The sequence below is a fragment of the Petaurus breviceps genome, unplaced genomic scaffold (genome assembly GCF_028583685.1).
Source record: "Petaurus breviceps papuanus isolate PSGF00001 unplaced genomic scaffold, PetGlider_PUasm1.0 131, whole genome shotgun sequence".
Taxonomy (NCBI): domain Eukaryota; kingdom Metazoa; phylum Chordata; class Mammalia; order Diprotodontia; family Petauridae; genus Petaurus; species Petaurus breviceps.
This window is the reverse complement of record NW_027185674.1, coordinates 410,752-430,679: the sequence shown is the minus strand read 5'-3', so window position 1 is coordinate 430,679 and position 19,928 is coordinate 410,752. Positions and strand designations below refer to the sequence as shown.

The following is a 19,928-nucleotide window of genomic DNA, read 5'->3' as shown; positions in this document are numbered from 1 at the left end:
GAGATCATGGTACAAACACCTCATTTTACAACTTAGGAAACCGATGTCCCCAACCCCGGGGTCAGCCCTGTACAAAACCGAAATGGCAACATCCATCCCAGGCTTACTCCCTCCCCCACCCACCTGTGCATGGGACCTGGGGCAGCTAGGTGGCACAATGGATAATGCCAGGCTTGGAGTCAGGAAGACCTGAGTTCCAATCCAGCCTCAGATACTGACCAGCTATGTGATCCTGGGCCACTCACCTCTCTCAGTCTCAATTTCCTCATCTGTGAAATGGGGATAATAATGGCACTTACCTCCCAGGGTTGTTGTGAAGATAAACTGAGATCATTGTAAAGTGATTAGCACAGTGCTGGGCACTTCATGAGTGCTCGCTATCATCATCAGTGTGCCCACAAGCTTGGCAACTTAGTAGGGAGGAGGACCGATTTGTCCATGGTCACACAGCTAGTAAATGACAAAGTCAAATGACCCTGGTCTTCAGATTACCAGGATGGTCATCTTTCTACTTCACAAAGACAGAAATTGAAGGAGAAATGGGGAGGGAGGGAAAAGTAATCATTTGGAAGTAGGGAGGAAAATGGAACTTCAGAAATGCTGACTTAATCCAGTATCTCTCAGCCTTTTGCAGCCCCTCTGTCCAGCATCTGTCTATCCATTCCCCATCCCAACCATTTCCAGGCAAAGTCTGTCCTTAGTGGAGACTCACTCCAAATTCATTCCTGTCAACCACTTCTCCTAAAGGAAAGTCCCATAGACGCTATATGTTCACAACCTTCTTTTCTCAGCCTAGTAGGGAGCAATCAATGACTTCTATATCCTGCTCTGCTCTGCTCTGCTTCCCATAGCTGTTGACTTTCTGGAGAAGATCCTGACCTTCAACCCCATGGACCGATTAACAGCAGAGATGGGCCTGCAGCACCCCTATATGAGCCCTTATTCATGCCCGGAGGATGAACCTACCTCCCAGCAGCCCTTCCGAATTGAGGATGAGATTGATGACATCTTGCTGATGGCGGCCAACCAGAGCCAGCTCTCCACCTGGGACAGGTGCAGTATTGTCAGCTTCCAATGCTGTTATCAAGAGCAAGTGTCCTACTTGATTCTGCACTCCCCTTCCCTCCATCTGCCTTATCTCACCTTCCCAACCTAACTCCAGGCCCCTGGAGATCTTCCTTTTCATCGGTCACACATTCCAGTTGCCTTTAGGTGACCATAGAGCCGCACAGCCCATGGACATCTCCTCCCCCACCCTTAGCCAGGCTCATCCTCTCTACCTTTCTCCCAGATGCTCACAATCAAGTGAACAAAGACCACAGTTCTTCCTGCTCTCCCAGCATGTGATTCCTTGTTATGAGCAAATAGACAGGTGACCTTCAAGGCTGAACTAAGTAGCCACTACCTACTTTGATTACTGTCCTCTGCCTCTGACTGTCTGTGCTCAGGTGAATGGACACTCCAACAACATTCCACCAATATTTCTAGAGTATCTAGAGGGAGAAGAGCTCTGGACTAGGAGGCAGAAGCCCCGGTTCCAGTGCTGGTTCTGTCACTCACTACCTGTGTGACCTTGGCGAGTTGGTTAACCTCTCTGAACTTCAGTTCCTTCTGTATTGAATGGGTGTCATACGAATTGCCCTGCCTACCTCACAGGGTTGTTATGAGGATTCAATGAAGGCGTGGATGTGGAAGCACTTTGAAAACTATGAAAACACCACAGCAACACAAGCTCTTATTTTTAAGGCACTGTCCTGAGCACTTGGAGGAAGGAAAGAGGCATGAGACATTCCCCTGCCCTACTTAGGAAGGAATAGTATAAGAAATCAAGCACCAACAGGTCTTTCCCGAACACCTCTAGCATCCAGTTTTAGGCATTCTGGGGGACAGAGATAGGAATAACACAATAACATAAGGACACAGCCCTTATCCTCACACTGTTGCCTTGTGGTGGATGTCATGAGCTTGTATGCAAGGGTGTGCTAGAGCCAGCTGGGTCTGGATCTGAGAGCCAATTGTTAAATATTCAGTGTGAGCATTTTGTTAAGTCATTCGAAGATCATGTACAACTGTCTGTGATCCCATGGGATTTTCTTGGCAAAGATACTGGAGTGGTTTGCCATTTCCTTCTCTGGCTCATTTTTATAGATAAGGAACTGAGGTTAACAAGGTTAAGTGACTTGCCCAGGGTCACACAGTGTCTGAGGCCAGATTTGAACTCATGAAGATGAATCTTTCTTTCTGGTTCCCATGCTCTACTGTGTCACCTGGCTGCCCCCAGCTAAGAACCTCAGAAATTGGTAAATGCTAGAAAGCTGGGGCTTGATCTATTGTCTTGTTGATTGTCTAAACTTAAGAAAGTGATAAAAATGCAGATTAAATGTAAAAGTGTGCCATATGTTAAACTGTTAACATTTCCCAGAACACTCTTGGTTGCACAGATATGACATGAGTGGTGCAAATGCCAGTGCTGATATTAGGAGGAAGAGAACACAGTGGGCTGAGAGGGTCAGAAAAAACTTCTCAGAAAGGCAGGATTTGAATTGGGTTTTGAAACCTACATGGGATGGAACTAGCAGAGAGAGAAAGGGGAAGGGTTTTCAGGGGAGGAACAGTCTACACAGAGGTACCTGATCTCTAAGGCAGGCCTATCCCTCTGGTTTTGTATGTCAGGAGGGCATGGGTGGTTGCACATGGCTTGAAGTCAAGAGGCCTGAATTAAATCCTGGCTCAGATGCCTGCTAATTGGCATGACCCTGAACAAGTCATCTAACCTTCTGAGTCCCAGAGGTTCACAGGGATTTAAAAAAAAAACCTATTACCTACCTTGCAGGGCTCTTATAAGGAAAGTGTTTGGTAGACCCTAAAGCACTATACAAACATGAGCTAATTTGAATTTGCAGCTCTACTAAGCACAGGAATTTTTGATTATGCACAGTTTTCCACTTTTAATTGAGTAACCTTAAGAGTTGCCTGTATTGGGAGATACAGAACCTAGGGATTAGCTTTGCTAAGTGTCACCTGCAGGGGAGCTGACATAGGATCTAACAGAATGTATCAGTGGTTAGTCTGATAAGCTAGACCACCATGCTAATACTACCAAGGCTGCCAGTTAAATCTGCCAGTGAGCCAGTAAGCTGAGTTCTGTTCAATGACCACAAATGACACCCCAGCTCTAGTACAAATTCATACCATTAGTCCCAAGGGAAACTGGATCAGAGACGGCAAGTGGCTCAGGCCAGAATCAACCCCACTCCTGGAGGAACTCAGTAAATAGCAGACCTACCCAATCTAGAATACTGCTATTAAAGATTTTAATAAGTGGGTTTCATCTTTTCAGTATGGTTGTCTAGATTACTTTTGAGGATCCTTCCAATGCAAAGATCTGAGTATTCTCAGAATTGCCCCCTAATCTGATTCAAGTTAAATCTATCCTTGACAGTGGGTAGTGAGAAAGAATGAAACTATTATTATTACCAAGAATTGGCTTTACCCACAGGTAAAGTAGTAAATTCTTAGTGATCTGAGGACCATTGCATAGGGTCCTCTTTTGAGAGAGGGAAAGAGAACATACCTTCAGTACCTTTCTCTAAGATTGATAACAGCTAGCTGAAAGCAAGATGGGTGCCTGGGAACAGAGCCCACTGTGCAATAAAACAAGAAAGGAACTTTAAAAAGACAAGTATGGACTGTCATTGTGAATTCTTCCAAAATCACTCCAGGCCTCTCAAGATGCCCATAGACTCGAATCCCTAGTGACCGTGGAAGGAAAGTGAAAATAGGGCTACTCACTCTCGTGTTTGGTTGCCATGATGTAGTTCAGCTTCTTGCTCATAGCTGAGCTCAGAAAGAAAGATTCTGCAGCTTGTCTCTGGGGATCTATACAGCTCCCAATGGCACTGTTCACATGAATGTTTCTCAGCTTTTCATCCTACGTGTTAGGTGTTAGAGACATTTGATCCACATGAGAAGAGTCAGTCTGGTAAAGGACACAACACAGACACCACCATCCCCCATTCTGCAAGCAAAAGACCCAAATTCTAGATCTAACTCTCTGGCACTAACTTGCTGAGTGACTTTGAGCAGGTTACTTAATGTCTCTGAGTTTCAGTTTCTCTCTCCGAAAAATAGCAGTAAGAATATCTGTCTTCTCCACCTCTGTGATGAAAGCATAAAGAATATCTTGATCATAGTGATGCCTTGATCTCTTCAAAGAGCACCTGCTCCTTAAACCTAGCCGTCTGTTGCTTTTCCTCAATTGTCCATATGCCAAAAGCAATGGGGAAGGCTGCCAATGACCAGGACCAAATAGCCACAAAATTTGAAGTTCATCTTTGCTACCTTCCTACCACCTTTTATGTGCCCCTCTCCCACTGCCTACATCCTAACTTGCTTGCTTAGGGGATGGCTAGTGCCCTCAGGCTCCTCTCTTCATGCCCAAATCCCTCTACTGCAACATCTGCTTCTCCTCCCCCCAAGCAAGTCCTCTCCTGAAGGGTCCATTGTTAGAAGAGAATGTCTTTCTCCCCATTCTCCTAATGAACATAGCTACTCTAGTTAGCAGAAGAGATCTCATTCTGATTATCTGATTAAAATCTATTCATGCTAAGGTGTACATGATTGGTTGAGAGGATACCATGTGATGTTGAATCCTAGACCTGGAATGCAGAGACACAGTTCTGATATGAACTGTGTAACCGTGGGCTTCACCTCCCTGGCTCTCAATTTCTTTATATATAAGATAGGGCCAATAAAGCTTGGGCTACCACTTCACAGGGTTGTTGGGGGGATTGAGTAAAATGATGAATGTAAAAGTGCCTTGTCAATCTTATAGTGTTATATCAGTCTAAATGACAAATATCCTTTAACCAGTATGGTGGACTGGAATGAGCTCTGGGGACAGAGGACCTGGGTTCAAATTCTGTCTCTGTTGCCCTACTCCTAGGTGACCTCAGTCAAGTCACAGTATTCTTGGGTCTTAATTTTTTCATTTGTAAAATGAGAGAGTTGGAACATATGATCTTTGCAATCCCTATCTATGAGATCTTAATCTATGAGGCTTTAGTTCTCTCTCTTGAGTGGTTTCAGTGTTGAGAAGCCTGTTCATTTCAGTTCATTTCTCTGATCATCCAATGATGGAAAAAAAGCAAATAAACTTTTATTAGGCCTATTGGCTGCTTCAGGTTCCTAATAAAGGCACATGCGCGCGCGCGCACACACACACACACATCAGAATAACAGGAGACAACTACTTGGCACATTTCTACCCATGAGTTGTCAATTCCTTCCCACTCTGGAGAAATCTCATCAGTTATGACAGTGGTATTTCTAAGGTTAAGCAAGCTTGAGTCTCCAGATATATAGTTTTTTCCTTAGTCATTCTTTTGTTTCAGACCCCTGGGTCTCCAAGCTCTGTCCTTCAAAGTCTGAGGCTAGGAAAGCTGTCCTATTTTGGCCTTGGTCTTGTGAGCTGAGGATAATAAAATTCCCATAGGAACGGCTATGTGATTTCCAATGAGGAATGGAAATGAGAGTCATGACATATGCCAGAATGAAATTGAGCCTTTTTGGGAAAAGCTCTTGAGGTTGTCCAGCCTTGAGAGAGTATGGGGTAGTGAAAGGCACACTAGCCTAGGAGTTAGGAGACCTGGGTTTTACTCCTAACTCAACCACTAACGAGCTGCATGATCCTGAGTAAGTAATGCCACTTTCTGTGCCTCGGTTTCCTTATCTGTAAAATAAGAGATTTGGATTTAATCATCTCTAGGGTGCCTTTTTTCATTCATTTCTGATTTTATAAGTGCTTGTCTGCTAAATCCTGGGAGGGGAAAGGGTTGGGGACTTTTGGCTACTCAGGGATTAAAAATCAAAGCAGACATCATACTGGCAGCTCTAGAACTCCACAAGGAAGTGAGGACAAGAGACCTAAGTGGGTGTCCTGTTACATTTGGGGAACTGACAACTGGTTACATAAGTGAAAGACAATTAAATTGTCCTTTTGAATCATTTGACAGATGATGGGTACAGGGTAGGGGGGTTCTGAGGGAAAGCTGGGACAGTCTCTCTTTGTTAAAAAGATTATGTTTGGAGAGAGAGTTTGGTATTGCTTTTGCAGCCCCTTCATGTGCATCAGAGCAATTCTTCTGGGACTGAGTGATTCATAAATCATGTGGAAAGCTTAGATTAATTAAGAAGCTGTGCCTCCAGCTGCACCCTGTTCTACAACCTTCTAGTCAGTAACCTCCACAGCACTGACAGACTCTTAGAATTGTACATCAATAAGTTAAAAGGTGTTTACCGAGCACTTACTATGTGTCAAGCATAACTCGAAGTGCTTTCTATACAAACACAAAAAAACAAGACTTTTCCTCCTCTCAAAGAACTTATACTCTTACATTCTTATAAAAGGGGAAAAGGGGTGATTTGGTCAGGGAATTTATAGGGATGGTGAGTGGAAGCACAGGGCAATCAATGTAGGTGACCTTTCCAGGAACCATATTGTTGATTTGATTACTGTTTCCAGAGCCAGAGATGGAAAGAAGTGGGGAATGGGGGAGGGAGATGGCTAGAGTGTAGTGTGGTGGGTCAAGGGCTGGCTGGATACTGTGAACTCTCTCACCAGTTAGGAGGCAACCAAAAGTTGGTGCTAGAGAACCAGCATTCAGAGGCAAGGCTTTTTAGAGACAATCTAGTCCAATCCTTCCATTTTGGTAATAAAGCAACTGACATTTAGAGCACGAGAGTAGCTCCCTAGACTAGACCCCCACCTCCTGATTCTACTCCAGGATGTTTCTTCCATGCTTTTGTGGGTCTTCAGGACTGGCCTCAGACAAAATAATTAAGTCCATAAAGTTTACCTACCCTGCCCTCCCCCTCCTCTCGCATGCCTGGAATGTACTCTCTCCTTATCTCTCTCTCAGAATTCCAGAACCTAGGACAGCCAACTAGTATTAGTAAGCATTTTATAAATTTATATTGAATTGCATTCATTTCTTTAAAGATTATGCTTGAGGGGCAGCTAGGTGACAGTGAATAGAACACTGGCCCTGAAGTCAGAAGGACCTGAGTTCAAAAGCCAGCCTCAGACACTTGACACTTAACTAGCTGTATGACCTTGAGCAAGTCACTTAGCCCCAATTGCCTTTCCCTCTCCAAGAAAAAAAAAAAAGAGATTCAGCTCAGGTGCCACCTCTTCCATGAAGATCTCCCAATTTAGTGATCTCTCCTGCAATTTACTTTGTATTATACTTATATGTGTACATAGTATACCCCAATTCCTCCAGTAGAATATAAGTTCCTAGGGGCAGCCAGGTGGCGCAGTGAGTAAGAGCACCTGCCCCAGAGTTGGGATGACCTGGGGATCAAATCCAGGCTCAAATACTTAGCACCACACCCAGAAATAACTGGCCGTGTAACCTTGAACAAGTTACTTAACCCCAATTGCTTAAAAAAAATTTTTTAAATAAATAAATAAAATAGAATATAAGTTCCTTGAGGGCAGGAACATTATTTTTTTATCCCCAACCCCTAGCAGTGAGCCTTTCATGTAATAGGCATTAAATAAATATTTATTGAATTGTGACCCCCTCTTCACTTTCAGCACCCTTCCTCCCCTTTCAGTCCCATCTAGGTTCCTTGGGCTCTCCTGTTCCTCCATCTTTCATGTCTCTAAGAAACTGTTTCATACTATGGGGCTTGGATTGAATGTATTGCCTGGTACATTTTTAAAGAGGTCCCCTGGTTGGGAATACTGCTTAACCAATCCAAAGAACACACTCGCTGATGGTGGGGTAGAGGAAATAGAGGGGCCTTCTAGTGTCTCTCATCACCTCACAAAGAGAATAGTATGTTCTACCTGTCCTTGTGCATTTTTCAGACATATTCCCTTTCCTATTCACTTACCAGCTGTCTCCATTATACTTCTCCAAGGAGTATGTACATAGCAGGAGTTCAGTTGATGCTGTCTGCCTGGTTCTTCCCCCCATTCAGCAGTTCCATCTTTCCTGGACTTTAAAGAAACCATAAAAACTGCTAGGGACCTAAGGTCCCTTCAGCATCTCCCAAAGATGTCTAAGCAATCAGAGAAGATGTATCAAGCACCTGTTCTGTGCCTAGCCATGTACTAGATACAGTGTGTGTGTGTGTGTGTGTGTGTGTGTGTGTGTGTGTGTTGGGCATGGGGGAGGAGGGAAGGGGACAGAAGAGAATCCTAAACTCATTGATTCTGTCTTCAAGGAGTTTGCAGCTTGCTTGTACTTCAATTCAACTTATGGGGCAAGGAAAATGCAGGATCAGGGAAGGAGACTATGCAGTGGATTAGAAGTCAAAAGACCCATGTTGTGGTCTTGGTTGTATCACTAGCTATTTGTGTGACCTTGTATATGGCACATTAAGAAGCAGCAGGCCATAGTGACCTGAATGTTAGATTTGGACTCCAAAAGGTCTGAGTTCAAATCCTGCCTCCGATGCTTACAGGACCCTTGGCAAATTACCTAAGTTCTCCTGGGCCTCAGTTTCCTCACCTGTAAAAGAAGGGGGTTGGATCTGATGACCTATAAGGTCCTTTCCAGCTCCAACATCCTGCGATTTTCATTTTGGAAGATGGTATCAAAGAAGCATACAAAGTGGTGTGTGTGAATACATGTTTACCCGGGAAGGAGTTAGAAGGGAGAGCTCGGTGATGCTCAGGGCATTTTTCTCTCTAGCAACAACCCCACCTGACTCTCAGCTTCTTGTTTCATCCTCTATATGTCTTCTCTTAGGTATCAAGTCAGTCTGTCCTCTGATCTGGAATGGAGGCAGGACAGACACCTCGAAACAAGTGAGGTGCAGCGCGACCCCCGTGCAGGCTCTGAGTCCATAGTAGAAGAGGTCCAGGTGGACCCACGAAAATACTCCCAGAGTAGCTCAGAACGATTCCTGGAGCAGTCTCACTCATCCATGGACCGGGTGTTTGACTCTGACTGTGGGCGGTCCTGTGACTACAAGGTGGGATCACCATCCTACCTGGATAAGTTACTGTGGAGGGACAACAAGCCCCATCACTACTCTGAGCCGAAGCTCATCTTAGACCTGTCCCATTGGAAGAAGACAGCCATCGCTCCAGCCACTGAGCTCTCCCTAGAGGAGGAGCCATCCAATCTCTTTCTAGAGATTGCACAATGGGTGAAGAGCACCCAGAGTGGCCTTGAGTGCCCCAGCCCACTCCCAGAGATCCAGGAACGGAGCCTGCCCTCCTCACCCCAGCATCGCAAGGACCCCAAGGAGGGGAACCATGGGGCCGACCCCCAATTCGACTTGGATGTCTTCATTTCTAGGGCCCTGAAACTCTGCACCAAGCCCGAGGACCTGCCAGACAACAAGCTCAGTGAGATCAATGGGGCATGTATCTCAGAGCACCCCAGTGATATCGTCCAGACTGAACCCTATCCAAAGGAGAGGTGGTGAAGCTGAGGGGTTTGCCATTCGTGAACTTTGCCCTTCTCCTCCGTTGGCTGGGCCACAGTCCTGTGGCATTTCAGACCCAGGTCAAAGGGAAAAAACAAGCCGCCCTTGTTTCTGGCATATCAGTCCTTTGCAACAGAGGGTGGGTAGCCTACCCCATACTTTTTAATCACAGACAAACAGCCCCCAGCCTCCTTTCTGATGCCTTAGGGTTCACAGGACCCTTAAGGGAATCAGGAAACACAAGTGAAATATTGAATCTATTAAACTGCCTTAATGATTGCGCCTTTTAACCTCTGGAATCTGTTTTGAATATAATTCTAGGGTAATAAGCCTTTTGTACAGAACGCTGGGCTTATCAGTTTATGAACACATTCTTGGGGGTGAGGGCTTTGGGAGAAGGAAAATGGGAGGGGGGAAAGAAAAAGGCCTTTGTAGCCATGGGAAGAAGGAAGCCTCTTGAAGAGGAGCAGACCCTACCTGGTTCTTAAGGGATGCAGTCCACAAACTCAAAAGAATATCAGACCCCAAGGGACATTTGAAATTTTCTAGTCCAATCCCCTCCTTTGACAGATGAGGAAACAGATCCAGAGATGCAATGTGACTTCCTGAGGGATGCAGGGTTAGTGGCAGAGCAGTAAGAGAGCTCAGGCCTCCTCACTCCCAGACTTGCCCTTCGCACCATCTCCTCCGCCATGGAAATGCTTTCTCTTCAGAACCTAAGGATCGGAAGTTGGAGGTCTCTCCTTAAAAAGTAAGAACAGTCATATCCTACAGTGTTTCTGATACACAAGTGTTTTCATTTGCCATCTTAGGCCAGATACTGATCCTCCTGGGCTTCAGACCCAGACAACCTGGAGGTCACTGGGTTTAAAAAATATATATACTCTCCTGGTCTGTATTTCCTTTTAATGAAAATTGGCTCATTTTGTGGTGAAATAGTCCAAAAGACAAGGATCCAGTTAGAAGTCACAGAGTTATTCCTGAGCCATTATTAAACCTAAAGTACAGTCATTGATGGATGTTCCTAAGGCCAGATCCTGCAATCTTTACACACACACACACACACACACACACACACACACACACACACACACACACACACACACATTCAACCCTATGCATAAACGGGAGAGGCAGGCAACTATGGGGTGTGATGTCAGCAATAAGAGGTGTCAAAAGCCTCTTGCCCCACCCCTAAGTCTCTCTCCCTCTGGCCCATAGTGGGCCTGATACCCCACTGTAATAGTCATTCCTTTGGTTTGAAGACCTCCTTCTTAAAATGCAAGTTTTGCCAAGAAAGGTAACACAGTAAGCCATTATCATCCATTAGCACCTCTTCCTGAATTAGTGCATGGGACTAGCTGAGCAGAGGGCAAGATTTTGAATGGAGTAAGATACAGGACAAACACCTCTCCTAATAGTGAGTCTGGAGAGGTATGAAGCATGGGGGCACTGCCCAGAAGGGACAGCATAATTGGGACCCTTGGCATCCAGTGGACTCTGGTACAGAGGTATCCAAAAAGATCATTGTCACCCTTTACAATTTTGCTTGGGTATCTGTGTACCAGATACCTTCTACCTATATACATATGTGTGAGAGCACACACATATGTACACACCCTATTAGTGTGTGGGTTTGTGTCAGATTTTGTGACCCTATGAGGATACATGTCCTTACCTTACCTTGGCCCTCAACCTGTCCCCATTCACAGACTAGAGTGGCAGCCCTGTTGTCTAATCAGCTGGTAGTTGGCATTCCAGCCTCTTCCCCTATTCGTGAAAGCTTTCGGGGCAAAGCTAGAAAGCATATAAAAAGATGATTAAACCCTAGGATTTGAAAGTAGCCTTGGGGTTCACCTATACCTCTGAGCACCTTAAATTATTAACCTGCTAATGATCATTTGTACATGGAAACAAACAATACATTGTAGGCTTGTATTTAAAAAAAATGAATTATTCAAACTGACCAAAACTTTTTTAATGAAGAATGTGTAAATAGAAACTGTTCAAGAAAAGACTATCTACCCACCCCTCACTGTGCCACCTTGTCCTGTGGGGGGTGAGAAGGGGGTAGGAAGAAATCACTTTTTTTTGGTAAAGGAAAAAGCTGCTGTTCTTGATCCTGCAGTTCATATATCACTGTTGTACCAGAGTAATTGTTATTACTACTCATGTAAAAAAATCTATTAAATGTTATTAAACATGATGAAGAGATGTGTTTGCCAACAATCTGAACCATAACTAGATAGAGCTCCCAAGCCTTGGTCCCTGCCCCACAAATGATGGCAACCAGAACTGAAGATGATTTTCCACAGAGATCTATAGCCAGGAAGATGGTAGCAAAATCAATTCAGTCTTCCTGAGTTTTCACACTATTGATCTCAAGTCAGGGCTGCTTGCAACAACCGTCAAACCCATAACTAGACATTTCTGTGCCTGGGCCAAGCAGTATGGCAGATATTTCATTTTGGGGGTGTAGCAATATTGGCTAAGGCCTCGAGACCACTGCTAGGCTGGGGAAGTCCCTCAGGGAGGAGGCCACCAGTGTACTTTAGATAGGAGTGGGTCAGGAAAAGAAAACACATTTGGGATCCAAAGACCAGGGGTAGAAAGTAGTCACCTACAGCTTCCCATTTTAATGAATTTTTCTTGCTTGCTAGGGAATAAACCCAGTTGCCTCTATGCTATTGATGATCTGAGAGTACCATCAGAGCCTCCTCTAAATTCATCATCTTGCACAAAGTTCCAGTCTTCTTACCCAAATTTCAGCTCTGGAAATTGTTACAAACATTTCATGTAGGGAGAGAAGAAGATTATACCCTGTCCATCTTTACAACAATGTCTGACTGACTGAGCTGTCAATCAAGCATCAGACCCACGAGAGATAGTTTTAACTAGCCTGATGCCAGCTTAGCATTGTCATCATGCCGATCCTAGCAGATGCTAGGGTATGTTTCCTTTCACCTACACTGTGGTAACTTAACCCAAGGAAGAAGTCTTGGACAGCCATCTGAGTAAGTAATGGATTTACTCCTCCACTGGAGACGAGACTGAATCCTCACACTTCTGCTCAGTGGCTTACTTCCCACGTGAGAAGCAATTGGAGGGGGGGAAGGAGAAAGGCTTCCACTTATAGCCCAGGTGTCCCCCAACGGACAATGACCCAGCATGATTACAGCCCTTACTTAAGGCATTCTTTTGCCTCCAAGCTTCATGACCAAGGTTGGTCCTGTAGGGAAATCTCCCCATACACACATATTCATCCTTGCACTGCCCCCCCCAAAAAAAGTCCTTCCCCTCCCAGGCTGAAAAGCTGAAACTGCAGCATTTATTCTTTAGAGTTAAAGAATTGTTTCTGTTTCCTCTGGACTTGGAGGAGCAGCAGACTAAACCAGACTAAATCAAACCAGACAACCAAGAAACAAGCACCTATTACATACTTGCCAATGCCCTAGATCCCGGAAAGATGACGTTTATACACCACAGGGTCCTTACCCTGATAGAACTAATAATCCAGTGTGAGGTGAGAGGGATGACACCACTACAGACCACGATAATATAAAACACATAATAAATGTATTCAAACTTTTTAAATGTTATTTGAGATCTGAGAAGGTATGCTTCACCAGGGAGATCAAGGAAGGCTTCCTGATGGAGGTTGCATTTGAGTTGTTATAAAGAATGAGTCAAAAGACAAAAAGGGGAGGAAAGAGAGCATTAAAGGCCCAGGAAGCAAAGTGAGCAAAGCAGTAGAGGGCTAATTTAGTTCATAAATGAGAATCCTATGAGAAATGCCCCCTTCTCTCAAAATGAAATCACATCCTATGTCCCCATGGTGGGAGCAGTTACAGGGACCTGCATAGATTTCTGGACTTTGAGCTTTTGCTCTGGTTTTTGGAACTGGAAGAGGCTCAGGAAATAGGAGTCGACAGCTTTAAGGTACATGCATATAGCCAATTTGCCATTACTTTTACTAACTAGTGTGATGGAAATACTGATTAGATGTATGTGTGTGTGTCATCAAGCTTTATTCATTAAAATGTACAAATACTACTTTTGTGTAAGAACGAATCACCAACTTGGGTTCTCAGAGCCTTGGATAAGCTTTTTTTTCATGCTAGACTAATGGCAACCTGTCCAGCCTGAGACCACATGTCTCCTTCTGCCGTGGCTACCTGGCAAGTCTCCATCATGCAACAATCAGTGCTACTCTTGATGACTTGTTCGAGTCTCAAGTCTAGGGATCGTAGAAGCCAGCTCCAGTTGGTTTCTAGGAACAGGTTGATGGCTGGGACCTCCAGCAGGGTTTTATGCTTTCAGTTAATGGGTATTGCTAAGTTGCTTTCCACATAATTTAATTTGTAGTTAATATTAGAGGGTCTATATAGTTATTACTTGTTTAAGAACACACACGTGCGTTTATTATATCATATCACCCAAGAGGAAGGCAGCTAGGTAGCACAGTGAATAGAGCACCAGGCCTAGAGTCAGGAAGACCTGAGTTCAAATCAGGCCTCAGACACTTACTAGCTGTGTGACCCTGGGCAAGTCACTTAACCCTATTTGACTCAGTTTCATTATCTGTAAAATGAGCTGGAGAAGGAAAGGGCAAACCGCTTCAGTGTTTTTGCCAGGACTCCAAATGGGGTCATGAAGAGTCAGACCCAACTGAAATGACTGAAAAACTGCAAACCGCCCAAGTGCTTATCTTTTCTTTTGAAGGAACTTTTAGAAAAAGAACTTACCCAAAACAGCGTCACTCCCAACACAGAGGGTCGAAACAAAATGTAGTTAGTTATACTAACGTGACAAACTTACTTCTTATTTTCTTATTAAGGTACTGAAACCTATTCTCACAACATCTTAAAAACTCTGTCTTATCAACTAGAAGAAAAACTTTCCCTGGATGGGATGGGAGAAGCACAGAAAGGAAGAGAGAGCGAAGAGTGGACCAACCACTTCTCTATCCCCTAAACCACGACACTTATCTTCTGGGCTTAACATTATCTACCTGTGTGACCCAGGGCCACATAACCAGTATTTGTCACAGGTGAGACTTGAACCCAGATCTTCCTGATTCTAAGGCCAGCTCAAGATAGCAGAGGTGTCAGACAGGCAGCCCATGTGACCCACAATACTCCCCAGTGTGGTCAGATCCAAATGTAACTGGGAAATATTTACCAAAATAAATAAAATAATAATAATATTATGAAATAATATTAATTAAATAACATCATTTAATAATATTATAATATATGTGTAGTAATATAAAATAATGATTAAGGTTTTAAATATAGAATAAATAAAATTAATTTAATTATATTATTTAATATTATATTACATTATATATACACTGTTATATTTACATTAATATTATTGAATATATAATAAATTAAATAAATTATATTTATTAAATTGTGTAATATTAATTGAAATAACAAAACATAGATAATACCACATTTTAAAACTGAACCAATATGCACCTGCAGGGATCCTTATGTTCAGTATAATGGCCCAGTTTCTATTTTGATTTGACACAATTGCCTTATTCCACACTGTAGAAAAGCAAGGTTGAAACAGGAAGTAAGGATGCATAAAACCACCAACTAAAGTGGGTGAAAGAACCTTAGGAAACTTCTTTTTTTTTCTGTCACAGGCATTTTTATTAACAGACCATTAGAAAAATAATCATGGTGTAGAGACCTTCAGTTCATTCTTCTAATAAGCCTGTTGATCTGGTCTTCCCTGTTACCAACATCTCCACCTTCCACAAAATATGTAGTCTTTTTCTTCATTCCGCCTCATGGAGAAGATAATTTGAAGGGCCACAGGAAGTTGTTGGCAGCTTTGAAGTGGTTGCCAACAGTGGAGATCTCATGGATCAAGTCCTCCATGCAGAAAACTCCATATTTACCAAGAGATTTTACAATAAGGGCATTATCTGTCAGGGCAATTCTCTGTTTCTTGATCTTGCCATAACCACGTTTGTAAATCAAGTCATTCACAGACTTCAGGTTTGGATAACCCCATGTAATTTCGGGTTCCACAATCCTCAGCATGTTAATCGAGGCCTTGTTAAGCCTAACAAAAGTGCCATTGAAGATTTGGCAAAGGCGAAGAAGCTGCAATGCTTTTTGGACCTTTGGGCTGACACCATTGATACCCCTGATTCTGATCACAAAAGCTAACTTGGGTTCAGCAGGTATATAGTAGTTGCCAGCTTTGCGTGCCATTCTAGCCAGCCAGATTTCACTTCTGTACATCTGTCTGTACTCCTTCTGGTAGGCTTTAGCTTTTTCATAGATAACTTTTCTCTGTATTTTACGGAGCTTTTTTATAGCCATCTTCTTCTTCAAACGTTTGGCCTTCAGTATTGCAAAAGTCTTTCTTTTTTTCAGAAGGGATTCTGGAACAGATGGTAGCTTCTTCTTTTCTTCTATGCCCGCCATAATTCCAGCCAGAAAAAGAGCAGGAACTTCTGAATCATGTTAGGGACAGCAATTCCCCCTTGGTCAACTCCCCCATTATATGGGCATGTAGTCACATAGTGAATAAGTTTCAGGGCCAATATTAGGGCCCAAGTCTCTTGACATCAAATCCAGTGCCCTTTTCCACTGAAGCATGCCTCCCCTCAATTAGAAGTAGACTAAGGGCACTGCATGCCATTTTTAGAGGTCACCCAAGTTACTGATTGTGGCTTTGACCCATAAGATCACTAACCTAGATAGGCTACATCTTCCCCGATATTTGAATAGTAAGGAATTGCTTTGAGATGTCTATGTGGGGATTTTTTTTTTCTGTTAGTAGAGATGGATTTTCACTGAGTCATTCACATTTCCTTGTTGTTTAATCATTCAGTCATGTCCAACTCTTCATGACTCCATGGACCAAAGCACTCCAGGCCCTTCTCTCCTCCACTATCTCTAAGTGTCTGTCCAATTTCATAATTGTTGTTTCCATGACACTATCCATTCACCTCATTCTCTGCCATCCCCTCCTTTTTTTGCCTTCAGTCTTTCCCAACATCAGGGTCTTTTCTCATGAGTTCTATCTTCTCATTATGTGGCTAAAGTATTTCAGCTTCAACTTCAGTGTTTGACCTTTCAGTGAATAAGCTGAATTAATTTCTTTAAGTACCGTGTTTCCCCAATAATAAGACACTGTCTTATTATTTTTTTTGGACAGAAAAACACCAGAGGGCTTATTTTCAGGGGAGGGCTTATTTTAATGAACATTGACAGCAATTTTAATAAACAGGTAAATGTGAACAAAAAAATGTACCTTTATTCAATAAGCAAATCACTGGGGAAGAACAGGATGACGCGCTCACTGCTGCAGCTCTTATTGGATTCAGCTCGGAGCGCGGCGTGCGTTTCACCCGGGGGGGGACGGTGCATACAGAGGGTACCGTAATGTAGCGTGTAGCGCAGGAGATCACCTTCACTACAGTAGCAATCTCAATAGGGCTTATTTTCGGGGGAGGGCTTATTTTAGAGGAATCTTACACAGTAAGGGGAGGGCTTATTTTCTGGATAGGTCTTATTATCGGGGAAACACAGTATTGACTGATTTGATCTTGTTGTCTGAGGTACACCACAATTTGGAAGCTTCCCAGTCCTTCTTATGACTCATGACATGAACATGTGAAATAAGTGAATGGGAGTGGGGACATATTTTGTGAGCATAGAATAAAATAAATCTAACTGACCCACAGTATAGCCTTATTAACATTGTCTTACAAAGTACTCTGCAAACCAACTGCAAAGATCAGCTTTTATAGGTAGAAATTAAATCCATTCCCAAATGGAACTCAGGAAGAACAATGTTATCTGTCTCCTGGATTGTAAGCCAGAATGATCTCTACATGATCCTTCTGCTCTCCAACCTGTCCAAAATGCATGTGTCCAGCAGGCAGGCCCTACTGATGATAAAGTAGGAACTCAGAAGTAAAAACGATTCACAGAGGCCATAAATGCTTGTTTTAGCCACCTGCTTAAATACCTCTTCCAAATGCTTTCCCAGAGCCCACTAACACAAAACACAAAGGAAAGAAAGCAAAAATAAAGTCTAAGCTAGCCAGGTACTACAATGAATAGAACACTGGGCCTGGAGTCAGGAAGACCAGAGTTCGAATCCAGCTTCAGACACTTGTTAGATATGGGACCCTATACACACTCCCACTCAAGGTGATTGTGAGTGTCAAATGAGACAATATTTATAAAGCACTTTGCCAATCTTAGAGTGCTATACAAATGCTGGCCATCATTATTGTTAATGATATCACAGCTCTTCCTGTAAGACACTGTGTAGTCTCAGGCAAACCACTCCATGTCTCTAGGTCTTAGTTTCTTGTCTGTAAAGAGATCATCATAACACTCACCCCACTGACCACCTCCTAGGATGGTTGTGAGAATAACATAAGGCATGTGAACATATGCTGAAAGCCATAAATCACTATATGAATGTCAGGGATGAGTAGTCACAGCAATGCCCCCTTGTGAGATGAGAATCTACTGAATGATAAAATGGGACACAATGAATCTTAATTAACTGAGAGATGCTTCCACATAACAAGAAGACAATGTTTTGCCTATAGTTGGGTTGATTCCGCCAGCCTTATATAACTATTTTGATTGCTCATCCAGAAAGTTAGCTTGTCTGGGTAGCTGGCTTTTCATTCCACTCTATAGTTCCCAGGTTTTACTGGGTTCCTAAAGTGCAGGTCCAACCATGTCACTCCCTTACTCAATAACCTCCAATGGCTCCCAGTTATTCCAACACTTCTCTGACTTCAAAGTTTTTCACAAAATTTGGCTCCAATTTACCTTTCCAATCCCATTGTGTATTTACTCCATACCACGTTCTACCATCCAGCTAAACTGACCACCTCGTTATTCCTCACACATGCCACCATCACTTCCTGTATCTACACCTTTGAACAATTTGTTCCCTATGCCTGGGATGCATTTCCTCCTCACTTCCACATCTTAAACTCTGATTCCTTCAAAATTCAGTTTAATTATCATCTTTTACATAGATACTTTCCTGATGCCCAAAGCTATTAATGCCTTTACCCCCACAAAGTTTATCTTGAAGTTGTCTTGTGTTTTTAAAGAAATCATAGGGCCATGTCCTATCCTTATGCCCATATTTTATATTTGATTACTTATATACATTTCATTCTCCCCTAATAGAATAGAAGATCCTTGGGGGCAAGAATTATTTCATCTTTTTCTTTGTAGTCCCAGAGTCTAGCACAGTGCCTGGCATGAAATAGGCATTTAATGCTTATCAAGTGTGTCTGGCCCTTGAAGAGGAGAGTGATGTAGCCTGAGCCAAGGGCTGGGGGCTGGATCTATTCAGATCCCACCTGGATGCAGCCCTCAACAGATATTTGGCCAGGAACAGAATCTGCTCTTTTTGCCAGATGGTTCCATTTCCTTCCTGTAGTATAAAACAGCCATCCTGGTTGGGGTATTTGGTCCAACAGATATCACAATCAAAGCTGATCTTTAAAAAGACTGCACTGGAAGTTATTCTGAAACCTAAGGTGTCGTTCAGTCATTTTTTAGTCGTGTCTAACTCTTCATGACCCCATTTGGGGATTTTCTTAGCAAAGATACTGGAATAGTTTGCCATTTCCTTCTCCAGCTCATTTTATAGATGAGGAAATTGAGGCAAACAGTGTTAAGTGACTTGCCCAAGGTCACACAGCTAGTAAGTGTCTGAGGCTGGATTTGAACTCATGAAGATGAGTGTTCCTGATTCCAAGCCCAGTCTTCTGTCCATTGTGCCATCTAGCTGTTGAAAATCTAATATAGGATTGCCTGAAGTGACAGAGCGGTGTATCTGGAACATCTGAGAGGCTATGGCGTTGGGGGCCCTGCACCCCCACTCCTCCCTCACCATATGCTATAGTGATGCTAACTCCCTCCTGGCCTGCCGCCTAAATTCAGTGGACACTGTTTTGCAAGAATCATCTGCACCTCTATGATAGTATTGTCCTAGACCTCCCCAGGTAAGCAAGAGAAAGAAAACAACACATCCTTAACACCTTCCTGAATGGCATAGAACAGAAGATGTTGGTGTCTACCACCACAAGGTTCGACTCTGTGGCTAAGTTCCAGACATGCCTAACTGCTACCCAGCACAATTCCCTACATAAACGTATCTTGATTCTACCTCAACTCTCTGTCGTGACAATAATCTATATTGTCAAATAGCTTTAACTCTCCTCCCTTTCCCAGCCCTACTTCATCAAAAGGTCATCTATAACCTCTTATGATTATTGAATGGAAGTAGAAAGGAACATACACAAATCTCTGCTGTGCATGGAATCTTGGCAAAAATTGATCTTGCCTTAGGACATAAAAACCCCAATAACAAATGTAGAAAAGTAGAATTATCATACACATCCTTTATTAACCACAATACATTAAAATTATATTAAATAAGGGGGCAATGAAAAAGTATTGAAAAGT

The 19,928-nt window shown here is 43.1% G+C and overlaps 1 protein-coding gene, 1 long non-coding RNA gene and 1 pseudogene across 8 annotated transcripts in view; 1 reads left to right on the top strand and 2 right to left on the bottom strand.

The window, feature by feature from the left end:
- The window catches only part of MAPK4 (mitogen-activated protein kinase 4), a 241,106-nt gene extending 229,453 nt beyond the window's left edge, over positions 1-11,653 (top strand). For 6 of the 7 annotated variants that reach the window (XM_069104223.1, XM_069104190.1, XM_069104219.1 and 3 more), the window contains 2 exons: positions 852-1,053; positions 8,763-11,653. In XM_069104223.1, coding sequence (XP_068960324.1) covers positions 852-1,053; positions 8,763-9,447 — 887 coding nt within the window. In that variant the 3' untranslated portion in view covers positions 9,448-11,653. The remainder of the gene's footprint in view (positions 1-851; positions 1,054-8,762) is intronic. The other variant, XM_069104230.1, reaches the window with a different exon arrangement.
- LOC138174087 (uncharacterized) overlaps positions 966-19,928 on the bottom strand; it is a 103,906-nt gene continuing 84,943 nt past the window's right edge. Inside the window, exons 2-3 of the long non-coding RNA XR_011171614.1 lie at positions 3,793-3,931; positions 966-1,044 (exon numbers count right to left, since the gene is read on the bottom strand). This is a non-coding gene — a long non-coding RNA (uncharacterized lncRNA). The remainder of the gene's footprint in view (positions 1,045-3,792; positions 3,932-19,928) is intronic.
- On the bottom strand, positions 15,083-15,933 carry LOC138174474 (large ribosomal subunit protein uL30 pseudogene; annotated as a pseudogene).